This window comes from Macaca mulatta, chromosome 2 (genome assembly GCF_049350105.2).
Source record: "Macaca mulatta isolate MMU2019108-1 chromosome 2, T2T-MMU8v2.0, whole genome shotgun sequence".
NCBI lineage: Eukaryota > Metazoa > Chordata > Mammalia > Primates > Cercopithecidae > Macaca > Macaca mulatta.
The window spans coordinates 161,747,965-161,770,629 of NC_133407.1; the positions used below are offsets into that span (position 1 = coordinate 161,747,965).

Sequence of the window (22,665 nt, forward strand, 5' to 3'; positions counted from 1 at the left end):
TCAAGATGGCCAGAACTTGCTGAACCTGGCAGATTTCAAAGCTTGACATTCACACAGGGATGAAATAGAAGAGAAGATAAAAGAAAACCCAAGCAGCTAAGTCAGTGCTGACGCTGGTAAAGGTGAGTTGTGTCACCCCAACTGTGGTTTGTCCACAATAAGAGCATTCATGGAAGGGGAGCTGAGTGATCACCTTTCTCCCCATTTCCCGTCCTCGAGGGTGTCAGATTCTGCAATCTTCAAAGCTACCCCACAGCAATTTCTGACTCTAACCAAACTCCCTTTTCTGACCCCCAGCAAACCTGGCCTCCCTGCTCCCAAATGCTCTACCTCTATACAAGTGATGTTGACTGGAGTGTTGAATAAATTGCTATTTATATCAAATTACATTCAGCCAAATAAAGAGCCTACAAGTTCTTTATTTCACTGTGTCAGAGTGACTGTACCAGTTATATTTTAATTATTACTCCCATAGCCTGGCCCCAGCTCAAATTATTTGCAAACTTGTGAATACCAATTATCTTTTATTTAAAGAATAGCCAACCTGCGAGGCAAGAGCACTGCTCAGGGACAGAACGTTGACTCTGACCCCTTTAGAAAACGAATGACCACAGACAAGTCACTTAAATTTCTAAGCCTCAGATTTGTTGTACAGGAAGTGAGCATAGCTAACCTTCTCCCAGGTATCACATTTAGTATGTAAAAGAATATATTTGAAGATACTGTTGAACCTAAGATTTTATTTAGACCAAAAATCAGTGTTTTCCTCTCCCTTCTCATTGGTACGTGTGTTATGGAACAAAATAAGTCAGTGTTGACAATGGCAACCTATTCATTGAGAAAATCTTATCTGTGGCTGTTTCTACTGTCCAGATAAAACTGTGGTTGGTGAGATCTCCAAGGTCTATTTCAGGTCAGTTCTGGAAGAAAACAAAGAAACAAAAAAACACAAAGGGGTAGTCAGAGAGAAAGAACAAGAACCAAAAATTAGATTAAGAATCCATGTTAGGCTTGAGATGCTGATCACTGGCCCTTCCATTCTGATTGACCTGATTTCTGGGAATCTACAGCTTATGGAGACAGCAGCTGTTTTTCCCAAAAATACTCAAGGTTTATTTTAAAAATGTTATTTTTTTCATTTACAGTTGAGTGGGGAAGTCATCTATCTTCCTAAAAACACCACTTTCACCCTATTACTGTTCTTCAGAAAAGACTTCAGTGATGATCCATGGACAAGAAATTGACACTGGATTTTGATTTAGACTTCACTCCATTGCTCCATCTCCCACTCACCACCACTTGCCCCACGTTATTTATCTTCTCTGTCTTCCATAAAGCTGGAGACACAGCTAGATTGGTTTCCCCCAGGTTGCCCAAGTAACTGCCCCTTCCTAATAAGGCTCTTTGTTCCCTCCTTTCTTGCTTACAGAAACAATGAGTTTCTCTGCCTTCTTCCTGCTTCTCATGCATAATCTTAGTCCTACCTGCTTCTTGGAGCCTAGGTTAAATCTTTTCCTTTCGTGAAGGCTTCCTGCCCACAGCTCTCGCCTGCATTGCTGCAGAGCCTCTATCCAGCACAACTGCCTTGGGGCATCTGCATCACAGCCCAGTCCTGGAGACAGGTTGTCAGGTCATTTCTGTGAGTGCCTGTCCTGAACATCATTCTGCTGTCTGTCATCAGGTCATTTCTGTGAGTGCCTGTCCTGAACAGCATTCTGCTGTCTTGTCTATGGATGTGAGGAACCCAGATGCAGGTGCCTATCGGAAGTTTAAGAGGAAAGTCTTATAAGGGCTGTGACCAGTAGGTCAGGCAGGACCCAAGAATCCTGTGACTCTAGCCTTCAAGACAGGCCCACCTAGCTGCTCCGTAAGATAATGACTACATTTGTTTTGTTTGTGGGAGTACCTTGGTCAAAATGAAGGTGGCTCCACTTGAAAACTCTTTTGGAGAAAACCCCAACTCTAACCTCTTTCTCCTTGGCCCTCATAATAAAGGGAAAAGGGGAAGAGACCCACATACTAACACTAACATGGCAGTGTATGTGCAAGGCTTCATGCCAAGGACAGTGGATTATCTCATTCTTGCAAGGACCTGATGAGGCTAGCACTATCATCATCTCCATTCAGGGCTGAGAAACCAGCTCAGAGAGCATTAATAACTTGTCCAAAATTCAAGTAAGTACTAAAGTTTGATTTCAACCCAGCTGTATCTGAATCTAAAGCGTGTGTGTGTGTGTGTGTGTGTGTGTGTGTGTGTGTGTTTTAAATCAAGTCTACACCAATGGTTCTCAGAGTATGGCCCTCAGAGCAGTAGCATCAGTATCTCCTGGAAATTAGTTAGAAATTTACATCCATTGCTGGGTGCAGTGGCTCACGCCTATAACCCCAGACTTTGGGAGGCTGAGGCTGGAGGATTGCTTGAGGTTAGGAGATCAAGACCATCCTGGGCAGCATAGCAAGACTTCATCTCTACTAAAAATTTAAAAAGTTAGTCAGGCATAGTTGTGCATGCCTGTAGTCTCAGCTACTTGGGAGGCTGAGACCGGAGGATCACTTGAACCCAGGAGGTCAAGGTTGCAGTGAGCCATGATTGTGCCACTGCACTCCAGTCTGGGCAACAGAGGAAGACTGTATCTCAAAAAAAAAAAAAAAAAAAAAAAAAAAAGAAGCCAGGTGCAGTGGCTCAGGCCGGGCGCAGTGGCTCACGCCTGTATTCCCAGCACTTTGGAAGGCTGAGGTGGGTGGATCATTTGAGGTCAAGAGTTTGAGCCTAGCCTGGCCAACACGGTGAAACCCTGCATTTACTAAAAATACCAAAATTAGCCAGGCATGGTGGTAGGCACCTGTGATCCCAGCTACTTGGGAGGCGGAGGCAGGAGAATCCTATGAATCTGAGAGGTGGAGGTTGCAGTGAGCCGAGATTGTGCTATTGCACTCCAGCCTGGGTGACAGGGTGAGACTCCATCTCAAAAAAAAAAAAAAAAAAAAAAAAAAAAAGAAAAAAATTTGTCTCTGGGCCTCAGCCAAGTCCTACGGAACTGGAAACTCCTAGCATAGGGTTCAGTGATCTGGGCTGTCACAAGCCCTCTGGTGATGCATACTCGAGTTTGAGTACTACTGCTCCACACTAAACCTCCCACAAGAGAATCCCTTTATAACGTGGCCTAGAAACCAAACTAACATAGGAATGTTCCAAGGTGCTGGTTATGTCTGGACCCCTGACTGTGCCAAAGGCCCACCTGACATTTTGGTGCTACCTAATCCTTCATCAAGGCACACCTGGAGCTTTAAGTATGCCTGTAGGTTTGGAGGGTAGGGAGAGGACATTTTTTAAAAGGAAAAATCTCCTCTTAATTTCCTCAAGTCTTTCTTGATGCAGTTTGTCACAATCTGACTGTTTTATTTGCTGTGTTTATGCTGACTGCCTGTACTGCCAAATTTCCACTGGTTAATATATTCTTAGTCATTTATTCCATCATTCATTCAACAAACATTTGTTGGGTGCCAAGTAGGTGACAGGCACAGTACTGGGCGCTGGTATTTGAGCAATGACTTAGAGAAGGCCAACTGCGTTTTTCTCTGAGCCCACAGTGAGCAGGCCATCAACAAGAAGCATGAAAAGTGCTGCCTAGGGGTAGGATGAGGCACTTAGAAAAAACAGAGGGAGGTCCCTCTTCCAGACTTGCAGACAGGAGGGCTGCTGGAGGAGGTACGGTTCCAGACACAGAACCCTGTCTACGGGGTAGACAGAAGTAGAATCCCTGTTCAGCTGAGGACCCAAGGCACGAATCTTAATTAGCCCAGGGAAGAGAGTGGAGCAGTGGCAGGTGATGTGGAAGACTGTTCCAGGATGAGAGAGCTGCACCTGGAGAAGAGAATGGTCTTAGCATGGGAAAGACTGAAGCGAGTTCAGAATGGCTGACCCCTCGAGTGGGAGATGAGACGTGAAGGGACATAGGGCAGACGAGAAGGGCAGTAGGCTGAGCTAACGGGCTTCGTAGGCCTGGTTAGGGAGCTTGAACTTTATCCTTAGGAAATGGGAAACCATTTTAAGAAGAGACGTGATGTGAGGGAAAAAAATATATTAGCAGTGTCACTTCAGTACAAATGTGGCTTTATTTTGATACAATTCTTATATTGTTGGATATGTCATCACTGTTAATGCACTGTAAATTCCTGGGAGTTTTCCTCACTCCTTTCTTCCTATGCCCCTCTGAGGTGGCTGAGTGCGTTCTCCACCCCACCCCAGCCATTGCCTGCCCAGGTGAGTAAGAGCCCAGACTCTGTCTGTGAGCTCCTAGCCAGCGTAAGGCAGGACGGCAGGCAGTATATTTTACTCATTCGCATTGTTTCTCTTACCCGTGAGCAGATGTAGGTCACCTTCAGCATTGTCTCCTGCTCTTGGCTTTAGGGTGCCTGTCCTTGCTTGTGACGGTCCAGCACACAGAACGCTATGTCACCCTGTTTGCCTCTGTCATCCTCAAATGTGACTACACCACCTCTGCCCAGCTCCAGGACGTGGTGGTGACATGGCGCTTCAAGTCCTTCTGCAAGGACCCTATCTTTGACTACTACTCAGCGTGTGAGTATCCTTACCCCCTTGGCCATGTGTGGGGCCCAGACACCTCTGTGACATACTGTGGTTAGGGCTGAGGGATTAGTTAGGATTACAAATCTTGGTAGTGAGGAGAAGCCACAAAGATCACCTAATGCAGTTCCTCTGTTTATAGATAAACAAACGGAGTCCAGGTAGATGAAATAATGTATTCAAGGTCACATACTAGTTTATTTTACAATTTTTGTCCTGCTTTGTTCTCAAAAAAATTTAAAGAAACTCAGACATTAGGCAAAAGTCCTGCCTCCCTGTTCATCCCTGGTTCCGTGCCAGCGTGCTGAGCTGACAATGCAGGCCCGCCTCCCGTCACCCCCACCACCTTACAATGCCGGCAAGAAGACTCTACACTCAGCACAAATGACTAGGAGCCTCTTGCTTCTTGCTATATTCCCTTCCTCAGTCCGCCTTTGGGGAGATGGTCATTCCTCTGCTGACTAAGCCCTCCAGTGCCCCACAGGCAGCCCTTTAACTGTGGGAAGTCTCTTAGTGCTACACAACTCCCCCTTAGGGTTGGCCAGTCCTGCCTTTCAGTAACAGCTGCCCCCAGGCATGTGGGTTGTGCTGTCTGGATCAGAGCTCTTTCCTAGTTGCCCATTTCTGCCTTCTCTCAAAGAACAAAGGAACCCAGAACACCCCACTGTCAGCACCAAGACAATTAATTGTTTGGAGATTTTGAGAAAAGAAGTAGACACCCTGTTCATAGGAAGAAAGGGAGAGGGAGGCATTAGCCTTTACTAATGACTACACCACCTCTGCCCAGCTCCAGGACATGGTGGTGACATGGTGCTTCAAGTCCTTCTGCGAGGACCCTAACTTTTACTTTTTGAGCTCTCGAGCTAGTGTCTCACAATATGATGTGAGCAGAACCTCAAGAGCTGTCTGAGCCACCCACTGATCCTGCCATTGTCCCCAAAAGACTCCTCTCTAAATTGAGGCGTTGTTTCCTGGGGGTTACTCTTAAAATGCCTGGGTTAAATGGCCAGGGAGGAGAGGCTAGGGAAGCAGGCATTTGCCAGGGGCAGATTTAACAGCTCTCGGGTTATATATATATATATTTTTTTTTTTTTTTTGAGATGGAGTTTCACTCTCGTTGCCCAGGCTGGAGTGCAATGGCGTGATCTCAGCTCATCGCAACCTCTGCCTCCGAGGTTCAAGTGACTCTTCTGCCTCAGCCTTCTGAGTAGCTGGGACTACAGGCATGCGACTTTATGTTTTAAGGGCAGGTAGATGAATTCCATGGGAGCAGAAGGAGGCTGGGGTGACTTTGAAAATGAGACAAAGGAAGTTGGAATAGGAGGTGGGGGATACAGCCGGCATGAAATCATGGCCTGTTAGGGGGTCAGGAGTCTGGCTGCTCAAAATGTGGTGCCTGATATCACCAGGGAGCATATTAGAAATGAGAATCTCAGATACCACTCTAGACCTGCAGAATCAGGATCTTCATGATTAACAAGAGTCCTAAGGGATGCATAGTCTTGGGAAAAATTGAGACACTTCACTGTGTCTCACACCTGGAGCAGGAAAGGAACCTTTCGTTGTGGGAAACCCCTATAGCTGTGTGACTCTAGTGTGCCCTCTCTCCTCAGCATACCAGGCAGCTTTATCCCTGGGCCAGGACCCATCCAACGACTGCAACGACAACCAGCGGGAAGTTCGCATCGTGGCCCAGCGGCGGGGGCAGAATGAGCCTGTGCTTGGGGTAGATTACCGGCAGCGCAAGATCACCATCCAGAACCGTGAGTGCGGGGGAGGTGTCAGGGGAACTGGGGGTGGGGGGAGGTGCAGACACCAGGCCCTGCAGGCTGAGTCAGCATGGGATTTCCCATTTCTTTCTGCTGCCTGTTGGTCTACTTGGTCGCTGTCATTGTTTGAGGAAAGTGCCAGCTTCATAGAATGTGCTGCACCAGCTGAAGTTACTTCCCTGGAAGTTAGTCTCTGGACCAGAGGTTGTTCTGTTGCTATCTATAGCTTTGGCTAAAAGTCTAGGGGTGAGTGGTTTCCTTTGCTTTCCTGAGATTCAGGGCTAAGATGTGGATCAGATTTCTTTGATTCATTCCACAAATTGCTCTCGGGGCCTACTGAAACCCCAGGTCACTGAGTTTCCCTCTGGCTATTCCTGTTGTTCATATGGAAGGAAATAGGGGGCTCTGAGCAGATGACCACCTTGAGACCACTGTCCTCCACTGATAGAGAAAAGAACACTGGGCTTGGACTAAAATGCCCCAGTGAGAGTCCTAGTGCTTCCTCTCATTAGCTTAGTGACCAGTAATCAGTTATTATCTTTTTTTTTTTTGAGACAGAGTCTTGCTATGTAACCCAGGCTGGAGTGCAGTGGTGCGATCTCGGCTCACTGCAAGCTCCGCCTCCCAGGTTCATGCCATTCTGCTGCCTCAGCCTCCCCAACAGCTGGGACTACAGGTGCCTGCTGCTACACCCGGCTAATTTTTTTGTATTTTTAGTAGAGACGGGGTTTCACTATGTTAGCCAGGATGGTCTCGATCTCCTGACCTCATGATCCGCCTGCCTCAGCCTCCCAAAGTGCTGGGATTATAGGCATGAGCCACCGCACCCGACCTGATCAGTTATTTTATTTGGCCTCTGTTTCTTCATCTGAACGATGGGCATCGTGGTGTCTTCCTCCCTACTCCAAAGTGAATATCTAGCGTGATACGTGAGAGCTGTGTCCAAAGCCTGTCTATTCTCTGTGCCCTGGGCAGGGAGTAGTGGTGAGAGCCCTGGAGTCAGGTGCAAGTGTGCATCCCAATTCTGCATTTACAGGGTATGTGAACCTGCGCAAGCATCTACAATTTTTCAGCCTCAATTTCTATAAAATGGGACTTGCCATAGTACCTAGATCATAGAGATTTGTGGGGAGTAAGGTAATATGTATAAAGCATTTAGCAAACAGGAAGTGGGCAGTAAGCATTAGTTATCACTCCGTATACTTTTGGATAAATGGCTTAGCTCCTCATATTTCTATTGTGTAATCCAGAGTCGCTGCCATAGATCAGCACAGAATTCAGAGCCTATTTCAATGGGCTTTATGTGCTGTGTTAAATAAATATTTGTTTGTTAAAAGGGGAAAAAGGGAAGAATACACCCAGTGGGCCACTCATGGTGGCCATAGCTACAATATCAAGGAATCAGTGAATATTCTGACTGTTTAAAGGGAGGTCACTTAACGGGAACCAGTTTAATAATTGCTTTCAGTTTTGTCTGTAACACTTAAGTCTGACCTTTTTTTTTTTTTTTTTTTTTTTTTAAATTCGGCCTCTGATTTCCCCAAGCCAGCCCTCAGCTTTAGGGTACATCTGTCCTTCTTTTCTAGTCTCCAGGGGCATCTCTAAAGATCCAAGGTGGTTCTGCCTTTTCCAAAGCCAGCAGAATTTGTTCTTCTCTGACCTCAAAGTTTCAAGCCTCTTTAATTAGCAAATTACTTGTACAGTTTCTGAAGGATGGAAATCCCCATAGTAGCTAGTCCCTGCTCTTATTTTTTTTTCTAAAAACATGAAGGTAAATACCTTCCACTACTTCCATTCCCAGCCACCTTTGGCTCAAACCCTGCTTCGTTCTTACTCCCACAGGAATACGTTAGTATTCCCCTCTGTTTTTATTTCTGTCTCCAGGCTTGTTGGGACTTCTGGAGTCCTTGTGTTCTGACACTTTGTTGCCTATGCTTGCATCATTTGAGATGACCCTGTCAAATCAGTCCTTAGATCCTTTAAAACATTAACATATCTGAACACCCTTCTTACTCTGACATCCCTCAAATACTCTTTATGTCTCCAATAAAAATTAGAGCAGATTTACAATACACATCATGCCCCGAGGGGGAATTTTTTAAAAGCACTTTCACCATTTTTCCAAGTCTAGGGTAAGCTTATTTCTGGGAAAGGTAGTGGGTTTGGAAAATAGTGGGTAGGAAAAAATTGTAGGTATTGACGTAGAAAGAGAAGGAAACAGAAGTCCTAAAGTTAGGTCCACTGATGCGTGACCTTGCATTTTTGTTTCATTTCCTCAATAAACATTTCTTGACAAACAGATAATAAAGAATTGCAGATATTACAACCAACTTAGCAGGAGCAAGTCTGTAACGCTAAGGTTCCGTGGCGCTGGTGCTTACTGTGGGTGGGGGAACTGGAACTGCCACTGCACTTCACACAGAGGCTGCCCTGATGCCTTTGACTGGATTTTAAACCCTTTCAGGACAGAAAAGGGTTTTGTTTCTCTTTATATCTCCTTGGTGCCTGATATAGTGCTGGACCCACAAAAGGGCTTTAGTGAATATTTATTGACTTTGCTAAACTTGAACATAAATATTAACCATTCATTTTAAGTTCCTTGTAGATGCTGGATATTAGACATTTGTCAGATGGATAGATTGCAAAAATTTTCCCCCGTTCTGTAGGTTGTCTGTCCACCCTGATGATCCTATAAGTGGAAGCTGGATGATGAGAATGCCTGGACACATGGGGGGAACGATACACACTGCGGCCTGTTGGAGGGTTCGGGGGTGTAGGGGGGAGAGCATCAGGAAGAACAGCTGTTGGATGCTGGGCTTAATACCTAGGTGATGGGATGATCTGTGCAGCAAACCACCATGGCTCACATTTACCTGTGTAACAAACCTGCACATACATCCCTGACCTTAAAATTTAAAAAAACAAAAATGAATGTACAGCAAATATATATATATATAAACCCTTCATCTATCCTAATGTAGGTATACAACACTGCGTGCCCACAAGAACTGAAGCTCTTCTTGAGTTACATTTACTCTTAAAATACTGGCATTTTATCTTTATTCAAGTTCATCTCATACCTGTCCTTCAGGATCCAGAGATAACTGCTCATTTTAGGCTGACAAGGGACCTAGAATCTGGAGTTTTTCTACCCAATTTAGAGAAGACAGGAAAGCTTGGTGGGTACGAGTACTAGAGAGATGTGGGTTTGAACCTACCTCTGATGAGCATTGTCTGTATGTTATTAGGCCAGTTCCTTTGAGTCTTGATTTTCCTCATCTGAAATGCAGCTAAATAATCATTTCCACTGTACCAGTTGGGATTAGGTCTGATTGTGAGGAAGTAAAAGCCCCATATACTGGCAACTTAAACAGTATTTTATGTTTAACTTTTTTTGAGATCGGGTCTCACTGTGTTGCTCAGGCTGGAGTGTATTAGCACATTCATAGCTCACTGCAGCTTCAACTTCCTGGGCTCAAGCGATCCTCCCCCTTTGGTCTCCAGAGAAGCTGGGACTATAGGTACATGCCACCATGCCTGGATAATTTATTATTATTATTTTTTGTAAATACAAGGTCTCGCCATGCTGCCCAGGTCTTGAGGCTGTCACAGGTTAGACACCAGTGCTCTCTCCTCTGACACTGGCACTTTCTCCCTCCCTTACTGTGTAGGAGCAGATCTTGTGATTAATGAAGTGATGTGGTGGGACCATGGAGTGTATTACTGCACCATTGAGGCTCCAGGGGACACATCAGGAGACCCCGATAAGGAAGTAAAGCTCATCGTCCTGCGTAAGTGCTACTGGAGCTTTCTATTCAGTCTACCTCACTGCCGTAACACTTTTACTCACAGGAAAAAAACAGAAATAAACAAGCCTAAGTTCTTGTCATTGGATTATCAACCTCTGAAGTTCCCTTATCAAAGCTAAACTTTTAATTTTTTGCCGACATATTGCTGAACTTTAACCTGTAGGTCAAGAGCTCTGTTTATGAGACCTCTAGGACATCAGAGCTGGAAGTATTCCCCCTGAATGTTTAGTTCAGCCCCTTCTTGGCTTCTCCCCTGCAGACTGGCTGACCGTGATCTTCATCATCCTGGGAGCCCTCCTCCTCCTGCTGCTGATTGGAGTGTGCTGGTGCCAGTGCTGTCCTCAGTATTGCTGCTGCTACATCCGCTGTCCCTGCTGTCCCGCCCGCTGCTGCTGTCCTGAGGAAGGTGAGAGGGGACAGACAAGCAGTGGAATGGAGTGGATTAGGGACCAGGACTTGAAGCACATGAGCTTCAAGTGCCAGGTCAAAGGTTCTTCCAGGTTCTCTCCTCCATGCCGTTCTCCCATCACAGGGTCAGAGGACATTAGCCTCAGCCCTGAAAATGATGCTTAGGGAGGCTAGGGAGCCACATGGAAGGTGGCTGAAATGGGGACATTTGCTTGTCCACTCTCAGGCTGCCTAAAGCATCTCTCAGATAGCTCTGCCTACTGATGGCATTTCCTCAGCAGCCCTGATGTGCCTGTGCTTCAATCTTCATTCCTAGCACTGACCTCATTTGGACATAAGGTGGGCTGGAGCGAGTGGTTTAAATAAGCCAGTAAGAGAGAAGACCACTTGTAAAGGAAAACAAAACTGTTTTTTCCTATTCTCACATGCCATTCAATACTTCGGACACCAAGTGTGTGTGTGTTTTCCCCACACAAAAAGGAATTCTTCAGCAGACACCAACTGAATGTCCTATAATTTAACTCAATTCTGATGCTATTTACCTGGAAATTGCACCAGACCCCACAGGTGGAAGGCTTAGTCCCACAAGACCACCCCCTACTTCAGACGCCAACTGCAGTTACAACTAGTAGGTTGTCACCTGTGCTTCTGAGGAAATGGCTATAAATTGGCAGTTACCACGACCCTTTCCTCCAGTTCAGTTAATTTGCTAGAGCAGCTCACAGAATTTAAGGAAACACTTTACTTATGTTTACCCACTTATTACAAAGAATATTTAAAAGAATACAAGTGAACAGCCAGATGAAAAGATGTATAGAGCAAGGTATGTGGGAGCGGGGCGGGGCTTCCATGTCCTCTCCAGGTGTGCCACCCTCCCAGTACCTCCGTCTTTAGCAACCAGGAAGCTCCCCCAACCCAGTCCTTTTGGGTTTTTATGGAGACTTCATTACATAGGCATGATTGATTAAGTCATTGGCTATCGGTGATCAACTCAACCTTCAGCCACTCTCCCCTCCCTAGAGGTCAGGAGGTAGGGATGATTTCTGTTTTTTTTTTATTTTTCTCCTTAACTTAATTTTTGGCTGCCACCTCCAGGTTTTCTGACTCAATTGGTCCAGGGTAGGACCTGAGAATTTTTATTTCTCTAGCAATCAAAAATGAGTGACTGAGGCCTAAGTCTCAGATCATTGAGGTTTATTGAGCTAGCTTGAGGGCATACCCAGGGAAAAAACATAAGTCACAGATGCATCTGTGACTGTTTTTTTTTTTTTTCCAACGAGGTTCCCAGGAGGTTTAGTATTTATAATTTTCCTTAAGAAGTGGGGGGCAGCAATGAAACAAATGATTATACACTTGTGAAACTTTAGTTAGTGCCCAGCAAATCTATATTTTACATAAGATAAAGTGAATATTAGAAAAGGGGAAAAGAGGAATTAGACTTTATCTTGTCTTTGTTCTGTACCTGGGAAGATAAGCTAGTAATTGACATTATCCACGTGGAGTCTTTTGAAAGGGCTGGTCACTGTGGGTGGGGATATAATGAGACGAGTCTGACCTCCCATCCTGTCATGGCCATGAACTTAGCTTCCAAGGTTTCTCTGGGGTCCCCTTGGCCAAGAAGGGGTCTGTTAGTCATTTGGGGGCTTAGAACTTTATTTGTATTTCTTATCTCAAAAGTTCCCAGGTGATGTGCTGCTGCTGGTAGAGGGGCCACACTTTGAGAATCCTTGAGTTAGGGCAAGGGAAGAGGGAGCAGATGATCTTGCTTTCAATGTAATCTTCCTTTGGACTAATGTCTGATCCTTTAAAACAGAACTGTAACAGAATTATGCCATAAAAAATGTTGGCTACAGAATACATGGTAAAGGCAAAATAATACAAAATTATTCTATAAAGATATTTTCTTGATCAAATAGATGGAATAGTGCCAACTGCGTTAAATAGAAGGTTTTTAATTTTTTTTTTTTTTGCTTTTGTTTTCAATAACATTTCCTCTTCCTAATGATCTAAATAAAGTACTATATTGTAGGAAATTTGAGAAATTCAGGAAAATGTAATGACTCATCTGAGTACCCAGAGATAACACTTTTATCAGTTTGATCCATTTGAAAGGAAATGTTTTTAGGGAAAAATAATGAATGACCTATTAAGATAGAAACAAAATCTGATCTACAATGTGAAGAAAGTCGGTGGCCTGAGTCTGGTTTTGGGACTATGCTCCAAAGTTGCTGTCTTACAGGAAAAGAGAACTAACTTCTATTGGGTGTCTGACATGTAGTCCCCTTGCATACATTTCCTCACTGAATCCTCACAACCACCCTAGAAGGCAGATGTCATCCCTATTTAACAGACAAGAGACCAAAGGTCAGAAAAGCCCCACAGCTAGGAAATAGCAGTGGCTTTGCAGAGTCGAATCCATGTTCATCTGACTTGTGAAAGTCTGCATTCCTATAGCAGAGACTGCCGCAGTCTCTGTAGGTGGATCACTGTGGGATTGGCTAAGACACCATAGGAGGGGAAAAGTTACGGAGGATGCAACATTGGACTGCAGGGCTCCCTACCTTTCAGGGACCTTAGGGAGGAGGCCATGGAGAGGTCACTGTCACTGGAGTAATAATATGCAGGATGAGATAAGAAAAACCCGCCCAAGATGGCTGCTTAGACTCCCTAGGTTCGTGGGGCACTAAAAGCAGGCAAGACTGGGGACAAAGCTAACACAGATGATAAGTGCATCCGTTATTAGTAAACTAATAAATGGAGGTTCTGGGGGAGAGTTGTTTCTCCTGAGGGATTAGGTTCATTTTTTAAAACTAGTAAAATCAAGAACTGCAGACCACAAAGATCCCTGAACTTGGGCCGATGATGTCACTTTCAAAGTGAGTCACTGGAGCAGACTGTCCTGAGAAGTTTGTTGACAAGAAGAATTGCATGGAAGGGCATCAGTTATTAAAGAAAGCTCTTTGGTTAGAGGAGTAAGGGGTTATTGTTGGTGTTTGGAGAATAAGGTGATCCTAAACATGTTTATAAGCAACGAATCAAGGTTAATATCAAGTGAGTAAAGTGAAGCATTAAGAAGTGAGGTGGTCACTGATGAGTGATGAAGCTGGTAGGAGTGGCCTCAGACCTACAAGGAAAGAACTGGCCTTAGAGAGTGGAAGGGAAAGGGAAGCAGCCTAGCCTCTGAAGACAGAAAGGAAGTCATTAAAATGTGGAGGATGATTAAGATGTAAGGGAGGAAGCTGAGGGAGCTCACATCTTCCGACTCAATTTCAGCAAATCAAAATTCTAGATGCAGAAGGAAGCTTCAAGAAACATGTCAGTGATTCTTGAACTTCTTTGATCACATCCCACCTCCCCAACCTGCTCCCACTTTCTAGTGAGAGTTAAAAAAGGATTAGAGAGGAGAAAAATGAAAATACGACCAAATTTTAGTAACCCTTGATAGTTCACCTAGTAGTGGTAAACAGCCCTCAGTAGGACTTAAAGATAGACGTTTTTGAAATGGAAACGTACTTTTTCTGTGAAAACTGGAGAAACGCCTTTCATCCCTAGAGCAGTTACTGGCCCTCCTTACTGCAGAACCTCCAGGCATGCCCTGCAGTATGCCACAGCCACGGTGAGAATCTCTGATGTCTCCTGCCCCATCTCCTTCCACCTCACAGCTGAAGGAAGTGAAATCGAGGGAGGTTTTTCCACAATTACTGTGTTACAGCCTGTTAGCAGTGGGCCCTGGACTAAACCTAGGTTTCTTGGCTCCATGTTCAGGGCTGGTTCCTCTTCCTCAATAGAGATGAAGTCATTAGCAGAAAGTTCACTGGCAGGGGAAGACCTAAGAGGTGGGGAATGTTTAAGTTGCTGCTATAGAGGAGGGAATGCATGTTTGAGAGGTCAAGAAGGAAAGCCCTATTGGGAGGAGGGCTATTTGAGGTCAGTTGCCTGGTTGGGACCCAGAAGCATCTGCTGGTGGTTGCCTAAAGCTAAAATGACGAGAGTTCAAAGAGGCATGGGATTCTAGGAAGCACCTGAGGATGTCCCAGAAATGACTGATCAGTCAAATCAGGGAGGACTGGTAGTTTTGGAGAAAGCAAATAGACTGAATGACCATAGGTTAAAAGAAGGGCAAGGGCTGGGCGTGGTGGCTCACGCCTGTAATCCCAATACTTTGGGAGGCCAAGGCAGGTGGATTGCCTGAGGTCAAGAGTTCAAGAGCAGCCTGGCCAACATGGTGAAACCCCATCTCTACTAAAAATACAAAAATTAGCGGAGCATGGTGGCGGGCGCCTATAATCCCAGCTACTTGGGAGGCTGAGACAGAAGAATCACTTGAACCCTAGAGGCGAAGGTTACAGTGAGCCGAGATGGTGCCATTGCACTCCAGCCTGGGTGACAGAGCAAGACTCCGTCTCAGAAAAATAAATAAATGAATAAATAAATAAATAAACAAAAGAAGGGCAAGAATGGGTTCTGTAAGAGTGGAGGGGGGATGGTAAGGGATGGTGAACAAAGTGTTGTTGAGAGTCCTCAGCAGTCAATTCCAAGTTGATTCCTACATTGTTGAAACAGGGAGCTTGTTGAAAATACAAATTTTCTTGCCTTGCGTTAGACCAACTGAAGGAGGGTCCCTGGGAATGAGGCTCAGAAAGCTGTAGTTTTAAGGGTGACTAAGGCAGACTTTACTCCACTGAGGTTAAGAGATAACTTATTGGGAGTCTTTTGCAGCTTTGTTGCCTTGTCCAGGTTTCTTAATTTTATTGCCTATCTGATTCCCCATTAGGTGAGCAACAGATACCCCTGAGAGCCTAGACATCCCTTGAGGCTGTTTTCAGGGATGCGGGGGAAGGCAGGCAAGAGAAAAACTCAAAGACTGTGTCTTCCATCCTATTTCATTAGTTTTAGTGCAACAAGGAAGGGGGAGACCCTGGAAAAAAGGTTGTAGTAACTAAGGAAGCAGGTGAGTTAATCTCTGGACCGTGTGAAAAAACTCGGGGAAATGTCAGAAACACTCATTGAGGATCTGGAAGGGTTGTTAGAGAGTTATTTGTGGAGGGGGTCCCTTTAGTGAAAAAAATCATTTGAGGAGCAAAGAGGAAGCACAACTCTGCCTTTCTCCCTGATTGAAGGAAGCAGGAGAAGGAGTGGCTAAATGGGAATAGGACCATCTGGAAGAGGCGAGGATTCCATTAAAGGGGTACAGTGGGTAGGGTTGTTCTCCTTGGAATCAGATGTCCCCAGGCCATGGAAGGAGAGACTAGTCTGGAGTGGACTTTGAAAGGTCTGTAGCTGAGTTAGAGAGAGGTAAATTGAGGAGGTGCCTGCAGGGAAGGTTTTTTGCTTCATCACAGAAAATAAAGGAGTCTGGGGACTCGGAGGTATGGCACACAAAGAGCGTAGGCTTGAGCGTCGCACAGGTTCACATCCTGGCTCTGCCAGTCTAGCTATGGGACCTTAGGCTGGGAAGGTAATCTCTCTGAGCCCAACTTCCTCATTGGATTCCCAGATGAAGAGATTTTTCAGAGAACTAGTTAGCTTATGTAAGGTAAATTACATGTATAAGGCTGGGCATTCCAGTATGTGTGTTGGTGGTGGCCAGTAGAGGGAGCTGGGGAGCGGCAGCTCTGCAGAGGGAGAGGGCAGCTCTGAGCCTGTGGACCTGTCTTCAGGGAGGCTCGAGGCTATCAGTTGGCATGAAGGTGTAGCTGCTGGGGGAGCTGCAAGTTTGCATCTGATTTCCTCCAGGCTAGGCCGTGACTCACACTGAGGGTTGACGCTCCGGACGCTTCTGGGGACTCTCTTACAACCACTTCCTGTTGTGCTGGGAGTTTCATACTGGAATCACTGGGCAGCCCACTGGATGACCCCTTTGCTGCTGGCCTTGGCAAACCCTACACCCTATGTGACTGTGTTCAGGATGCCAGCTTTCTGCCCCCTTCTGTGCCTGGGCCCTGCTGTTTTAGGGGTGGCCACAGGGCCCAGGGAAGCAAGGAGGAACTGAGAATGCCAGGCTGGGGCCTATCCTTGTTCACACTGAGGCCGGCACTTCCTGCCCTCAACGTACAGGTACGCGTCCAACACTCATGGATAGGCAGAGCACTTAGGAAACATGAGGCACTCAGCCACAACTACCCCAAAATAGAAAAGCATGAACAAAAACAATGAAATGCTTTTGTTTTTAATTAGTACTCACTGTGGGTTGTATGCCTCAGACCAGCCCCACCTAAGGGGCTGGAGTGACATTTCTATGGATCCTTGCACTACTTTTTTATATGATTTTCTTTGCCATAAAGGAAATAGTATTTCTCATCCCCCTTCCCTGCCTCTACCCCACCCCTTAGAAATTCCCCTACTTAGGGACAATCTCAATAAGGTGAGGAGAAGAGTAGAAAGGACCCACTGGAATCTACTTGAGCTTTTTGCACACCCTTGCCTTCTTCCCACAAATTTTCTTCCATCCAGGGTTGGCGTGCCAGCTAGAAACACTCTTCCATATAATTGCCAAGTAATTCTGCCCATTATCTTCAGTATCATGCCCTTCCCTTTTTCTTTCACTCTTCGAGCAGATGCCACCAGGCCCTGACTCACAGCCTCCTCTAAGTCCTTTGCATCTGTACCTTCTGTTTCTGGCCTTTGGCTTCTAGTTTTGTTGGCCTATGGCCCAGTAATTCATTGTATGCTAGTATCTATGAATCTACCTATGCATTTTGGGTGACCTTAGGAATGGGCAAGATGATGAAATGATTTTGAGGCTAGTAAGTCAAGTTTTAAGAATATACTTTCCTGGGATACAGAAGTTGCAGTCTTGAAGAGAATTTAGTTCCAGCTCCTCGCCAGGGGGACATTTAATTTACTACCCCCTTAACCCTTACTCCCATGCAAGATAGGTGAGAACGGACAAGAGAAGCTGGCCTCTTGCAGGGCCCCTAGGTGGAGAGAAGTGAAGTGGGAGGTGTGGGGCTTGCCTGGCTGAGGGTCTGCATTTCTCCTTCTTCCCCTGCAGCCCTGGCCCGCCACCGCTACATGAAGCAGGCCCAGGCCCTAGGTCCTCAGATGATGGAAAAACCCCTGTACTGGGGGGCGGACAGGAGCTCCCAGGTTTCATCTTATCCAATGCACCCGCTGCTGCAGCGAGGTAAACTCTTCCAGAGATTTGGGGTAGGGGAGGGCAGAGGGCAAGGGCAGGACCATGGGCTACATCAAGGCCTCCGTGACCAATGTGGCGGGCATCTTCATGATGGAGGATGGGAGGGAGTCATGCTAACCAATGTCACATTTTGATGTCCTGATTCTGAGGTGTATGTTTTGGGCCATTTGTTCTATATGTCATGTCCTTGTTTCCATTCAGATTTGTCCCTGCGGTCCAGCCTCCCTCAGATGCCAATGACCCAGACCACCAATCACCCTCCCATCACCAATGGTGTCCTGGAGTATTTGGAGAAAGAACTGCGGAACCTCAACCTGGCACAGCCTCTGCCCCCTGACCTCAAAGCCAGATTTGGCCATCCCTGCAGCATGCTGTCCTCCCTGGGCTCCGAGGTCGTGGAACGCAGAATCATCCACCTGCCCCCACTGATCAGAGACCTGTCATCCTCAAGGAGGACCAGTGACTCCCTGCACCAGCAGTGGCTCACCCCAATTCACTCCAGGCCCTGGGATCTGAGAGATGGGAGAAGGCAGCACCATTACCCTGATTTCCACCAGGAGCTCCAGGACCGGGGGCCAAAGTCTTGGGCATTGGAAAGAAGAGAACTGGACCCATCGTGGAGTGGAAGGCACCGTAGCTCTAGGCTGAATGGGTCACCCATACACTGGTCAGACAGGGACAGCCTAAGCGATGTCCCCTCGTCCAGCGAGGCACGCTGGCGGCCGAGCCACCCTCCTTTCAGGAGCCGCTGTCAGGAGAGGCCCCACAGGCTCAGCCCCCGGGAGAGCACTCAGAGGCACGGGAGACGACGCAGGCACCGCAGCTACTCTCCTCCCCTGCCCTCTGGCCTCAGTTCCTGGAGCTCTGAAGAGGACAAGGAGAGGCAGCCCCAGAGCTGGGGGGCCCATCGCCGCCGCTCGCACTCCCCACACTGGCCCGAGGAGAAGCCACCTAGCTACCGCTCACTGGATGTCACTCCAGGCAAGAATAGCAGGAAAAAAGGGAGTGTGGAGAAGCGCTCGGTGAGCCTGGGGCATCCTGCTGAGGGTCGGGCATGGGCAGAGAGGACCCTCCAGCCAGGCATGACCACAGCCAACACAGGCTGCCTCTCATTCTGCCACAGAGGGTGCCTCCTCCCCGGTTTGCCCAAATTACACTGTGGGCTGGGTGGACTACCTCTTGCTAAAGCTAAAGAAATCAAGCGCGTGCAGAGTGCAGGGGAGAGTTCGCTGCCTGTGAAGCGCCTTCTCACCATCGCTTCGGCTGTCATCGCAGTCCTGTGGGGCAAGCCAAGCGGGGTCACGGGAGAAAATAAGGCTCAGCATGATTAAGCACCTTGCAAGCTATGAGCTAGGACTTGAATGCAGGTCGTTGTGGCTAAAGCCTCACCTCCTTTCACAGCTGCTTTGCTTTCTTTAGTTAGCAACCCATTTCCATACCCCAAATTAGAACACTGGGCCTGACAGAAGACGCTTGTTAAGTCAGCATTCAAGGCCCTGGTATATGTGAGGTTGGGACCCTCTGAGACATCCCTGGAAGGGACCATTAAACTGATTTTTAAAACCCTGATATTCCATATACAGGCCAAAACATTAAGATTCTGTGGATAGGCAAGATGCCAACGGGTGCCAGACATAGTTAAAAGGGGAACACAGAAGGGCGTAGGCCTTTAGGGCCTCTGGATGCAGATCTTTTGTGTTGTTTTAAAGAAGTGACTTTAAAAATTATTTGGGGCTGGGCGCAGTGGCTCACGCCTGTCATCCCAGCAGTTTGGGAGGCCGAGGCAGGTGGATCACCTGAGGTCAGGAGTTCGAGACCAGCCTGGCCAACATGGTGAAACCCTGTCTCTGCTAAAAATAAAAAAAAAAAATTAGCTGGGTGTGGTGGTGCATGCCTGTAATCCCAGCTACTTGGGAGGCTGAGGCAGGAGAATTACTTGAATCTGGGAAGAGGAGGTTGCAGTGAGCTGAGATCGTGCCATTGCACTCCAGCCTGGGTGACAAGAACAAAACTCTGTCTCAAAAAAAAAAAATTTTTTTTAATTAACACATCCAAATGACAGCATTCCTTTAATGTTGCCACTTTGCAAAGCTATGTTGCCATTGCTCAAAAACATTAATAAACTACCTCAGAGCCAACTTACAGGCTACCCATGAAGATCTTTTCTCTATTTGACCAAAATCCTTTTCTCTTTCGCTTCTGTTGAGATAGTCAAAGGTATATGCAGTAGCTCTGAAAGAAGTTCCCGGAGCAGAGAGATATTATAAAAGAAGAACTGTAGTCTCTCACAGGTTTTGAAGGATACAACTCTCATTTGGAAGTACATGTTCTGCTGTGAGTTTTTTAAAAACTCAATCACACACATGGTGTGTGCAAAGGAGCAGGCCTCTTAGGAGAGCCACAGTGCTGCTCTTTCTAGAGCAGAACCTTGGTGAGAGTGATTTGTGAGGAAGGTAGCAAAGACCAGCAGGCATTTCTGTAATAATCAATGGCAATTATATCATCTTCTCACACATGTCCCTTGAGTGATAAGGATCAACAATAGTGAAAATAGCTACTCCTTACTAAGCGGTACTGAGTTATAGACATCTTATATAACGTCTTACTTAATCCTCACAACCACCCTGTGTGTTTTGTACTATTATCCTCATTTACAGATGATACAACTGTTTCTTCTGTGTTACCAGTAAGAAAATTACATCCTGAAAGAAAACACAGTCAAAGCTGGGACAGTCACACCTCCTTTACTCATGTTGTGACTAAACCAGGTCTCTTCATTATAACAATAACAACAACAAAGTTAAGATCCAGTTTTGGACCCCAAATCTACAGGCTATCTTCTTCTAAGTTAAATTATTTTCTGTAAGTTAAATTATGTGGCTTCTTGTAAGTGAGAGAAGGGTGAGGAACACCAGTTATATTCCAGACACTGGATAAGCCCTTTAAACCCTTTCCAAACTTTCTTTTTTTCTTTTTGAGACAGAGTCTCGCTCTGTCGCCAGGCTGGAGTGCAGTGGCGCGATCTCGGCTCTCTGCATCTTCCGCCTCCCCAGTTCAAGCGATTCTCCAGCCTCAGCCTCCTGAGTAGCTGGGACTACAGGCATATGCCAGCACGCCCGGCTAATTTTTGTATTTTTAGTATAGACAGGGTTTCACCATGTTGGCCAGGATAGTCTCAATCTCTTGACCTTGTGATCCACCTGCCTCAGCCTCCCAAAGTGCTGGGATTACAGGCATGAGCCACCGTGCCTGGCCTCCAAGTTTCATTTCATTTAATCCTCACAACTATGGGAGGCTCAGAGAGGTTGAGTAGCATGCCCAAAGCCACACAGCCAATAGGGAGTGAAGCTCAGGTTTGAATTGCACTTTGATTCTCAAGCCTGTGCCCTTTCTGCCTCCTTAGAGGAGTATAGTCAAGTGCAGTGGCATGTACCGATAGTCCCAGCTACTCAGAAGGATAGGAGGATCACTTGAGCCCAGGTTCTAGGCTCAGTGAGCCATGATTGCACCACTGCACTCCAGCCTGAGCAACAGAATGTGACCTTGACTCAGAAAAAAAGGAAAGAGAGAAAGAGATTATCATTTGGAGTCAATGATATCTTCTGGTGACTTTATTTCTTCCTCATTTTCTGAAAATATCACAGCTTCCTTTACCACCTACCACAACCAAACCAAATTTTCAATTGTAAAGTTACTCCCAAGAAGCAAAGATTTTGTACAAGAAATTGTAAAAGCCTCCATTGTTTGGAGTTTCTTTGAGCTTATCTCCCAAGGAGCTATCACTTTACTTATCACATTCAACTTTCCATTCATATTCTGACAGTGAGCAGAGGCCCAGGACCAAAGCTCGATTTGGGAGATTGCTCAGTTTGAAGGGCACTGTGTTTAGTTTGTTTTGTTTGTAACTTAAATTTTGAATGCCTTTACTGAGGCAAAGTCTGCAGGGCCAAAGTCATGCTCTTCCCTCCTCTCCTTGGGCTGGCTGCTGCTTCTTACACAGGCTGCCTTCCTAGCCTCTGAAGTCATTAGAGCTTGTAATGAAACATCATAATACAACTGGGCCTCTAGATGGGGACCTTCCATCATGCAGCACTGGAAGTTTCTGTTTACTGCTTGAGTTGATAAGATGTATCACTATTTTCCTAAAGCAGGCTTTCAGCAGTTACAGCTTTACCATAACTTTTTATAAAATGCTTATTTAAAATACTTTATTTGGCATTTAGAGAAACATAAATGGAACAATTATTTTTTGGTGTTCATGTGGAACCTTCTCTCTCAAGAGTAATGTTTAACAAATAGATACCGACAAACAAGGGCTTCCATACAGATGATTTCATGGGAACCTGAAATAGGTAGAAACTATATGTTACACAGTGCCCATGAGAAAATGGAAGTTATATTGAGGGATCTTCCACCCAACTTCAGAACCAGGATTCCAGCCAAGATCTTCTCAATTCAGGTCTGGTGGCCTTTTCACTCCACTGAAGCTATAACCTCAGAAATATAAGGAGCAAAAACTTCAAGCTTTTACCTTCAGTGATTACAGACTTGTGTGGCCCAGGCTCCTGGACTCCTTCCAATCAATTATCTTTCTTTCTAATCTTATCCTAAGACATTCTCAAAGTATTTCTGGCTTGTTCCAAACTTGGCCAGTATACACCTGTTCTAATACAAGAGAAAGCCAAGGTGTTCTTTCTTCTCCAACCTAAATTCAAACTTTCTGTAGAGAATCCCAGCTTTTTTCTTGACTTTTTGATTTAATTTTTAGAAAGTTTTATGTTGGCATTCTTAATCTCCTACTTTCAACAAAATGTCTACTCCTTGATCATGTCTAGGTTTTCTTTTAGCAAACTTGGACAAGTTCCTTTTACTGCATTTCATTGTCTTCTATTGTGTCAGAGAACATTTTCCTGCAGTATTTTGATTAGAAATCATGACCCCTGAAACTCACTT

General features: G+C 45.8%; 1 protein-coding gene across 2 annotated transcripts in view; it reads left to right on the plus strand.

Annotated features, from left to right (window-relative positions):
• ILDR1 (immunoglobulin like domain containing receptor 1) overlaps positions 1-22,665 on the plus strand; it is a 35,629-nt gene that overhangs the window by 11,377 nt on the left and 1,587 nt on the right. The window contains exons 2-7 of one of the 2 annotated variants that reach the window (XM_001111791.5): positions 4,412-4,582; positions 6,202-6,351; positions 10,029-10,148; positions 10,426-10,572; positions 17,569-17,700; positions 17,914-18,734. In XM_001111791.5, the coding sequence (XP_001111791.3) occupies positions 4,412-4,582; positions 6,202-6,351; positions 10,029-10,148; positions 10,426-10,572; positions 17,569-17,700; positions 17,914-18,734 (1,541 nt within the window). 2 annotated transcript variants of the gene reach the window in all.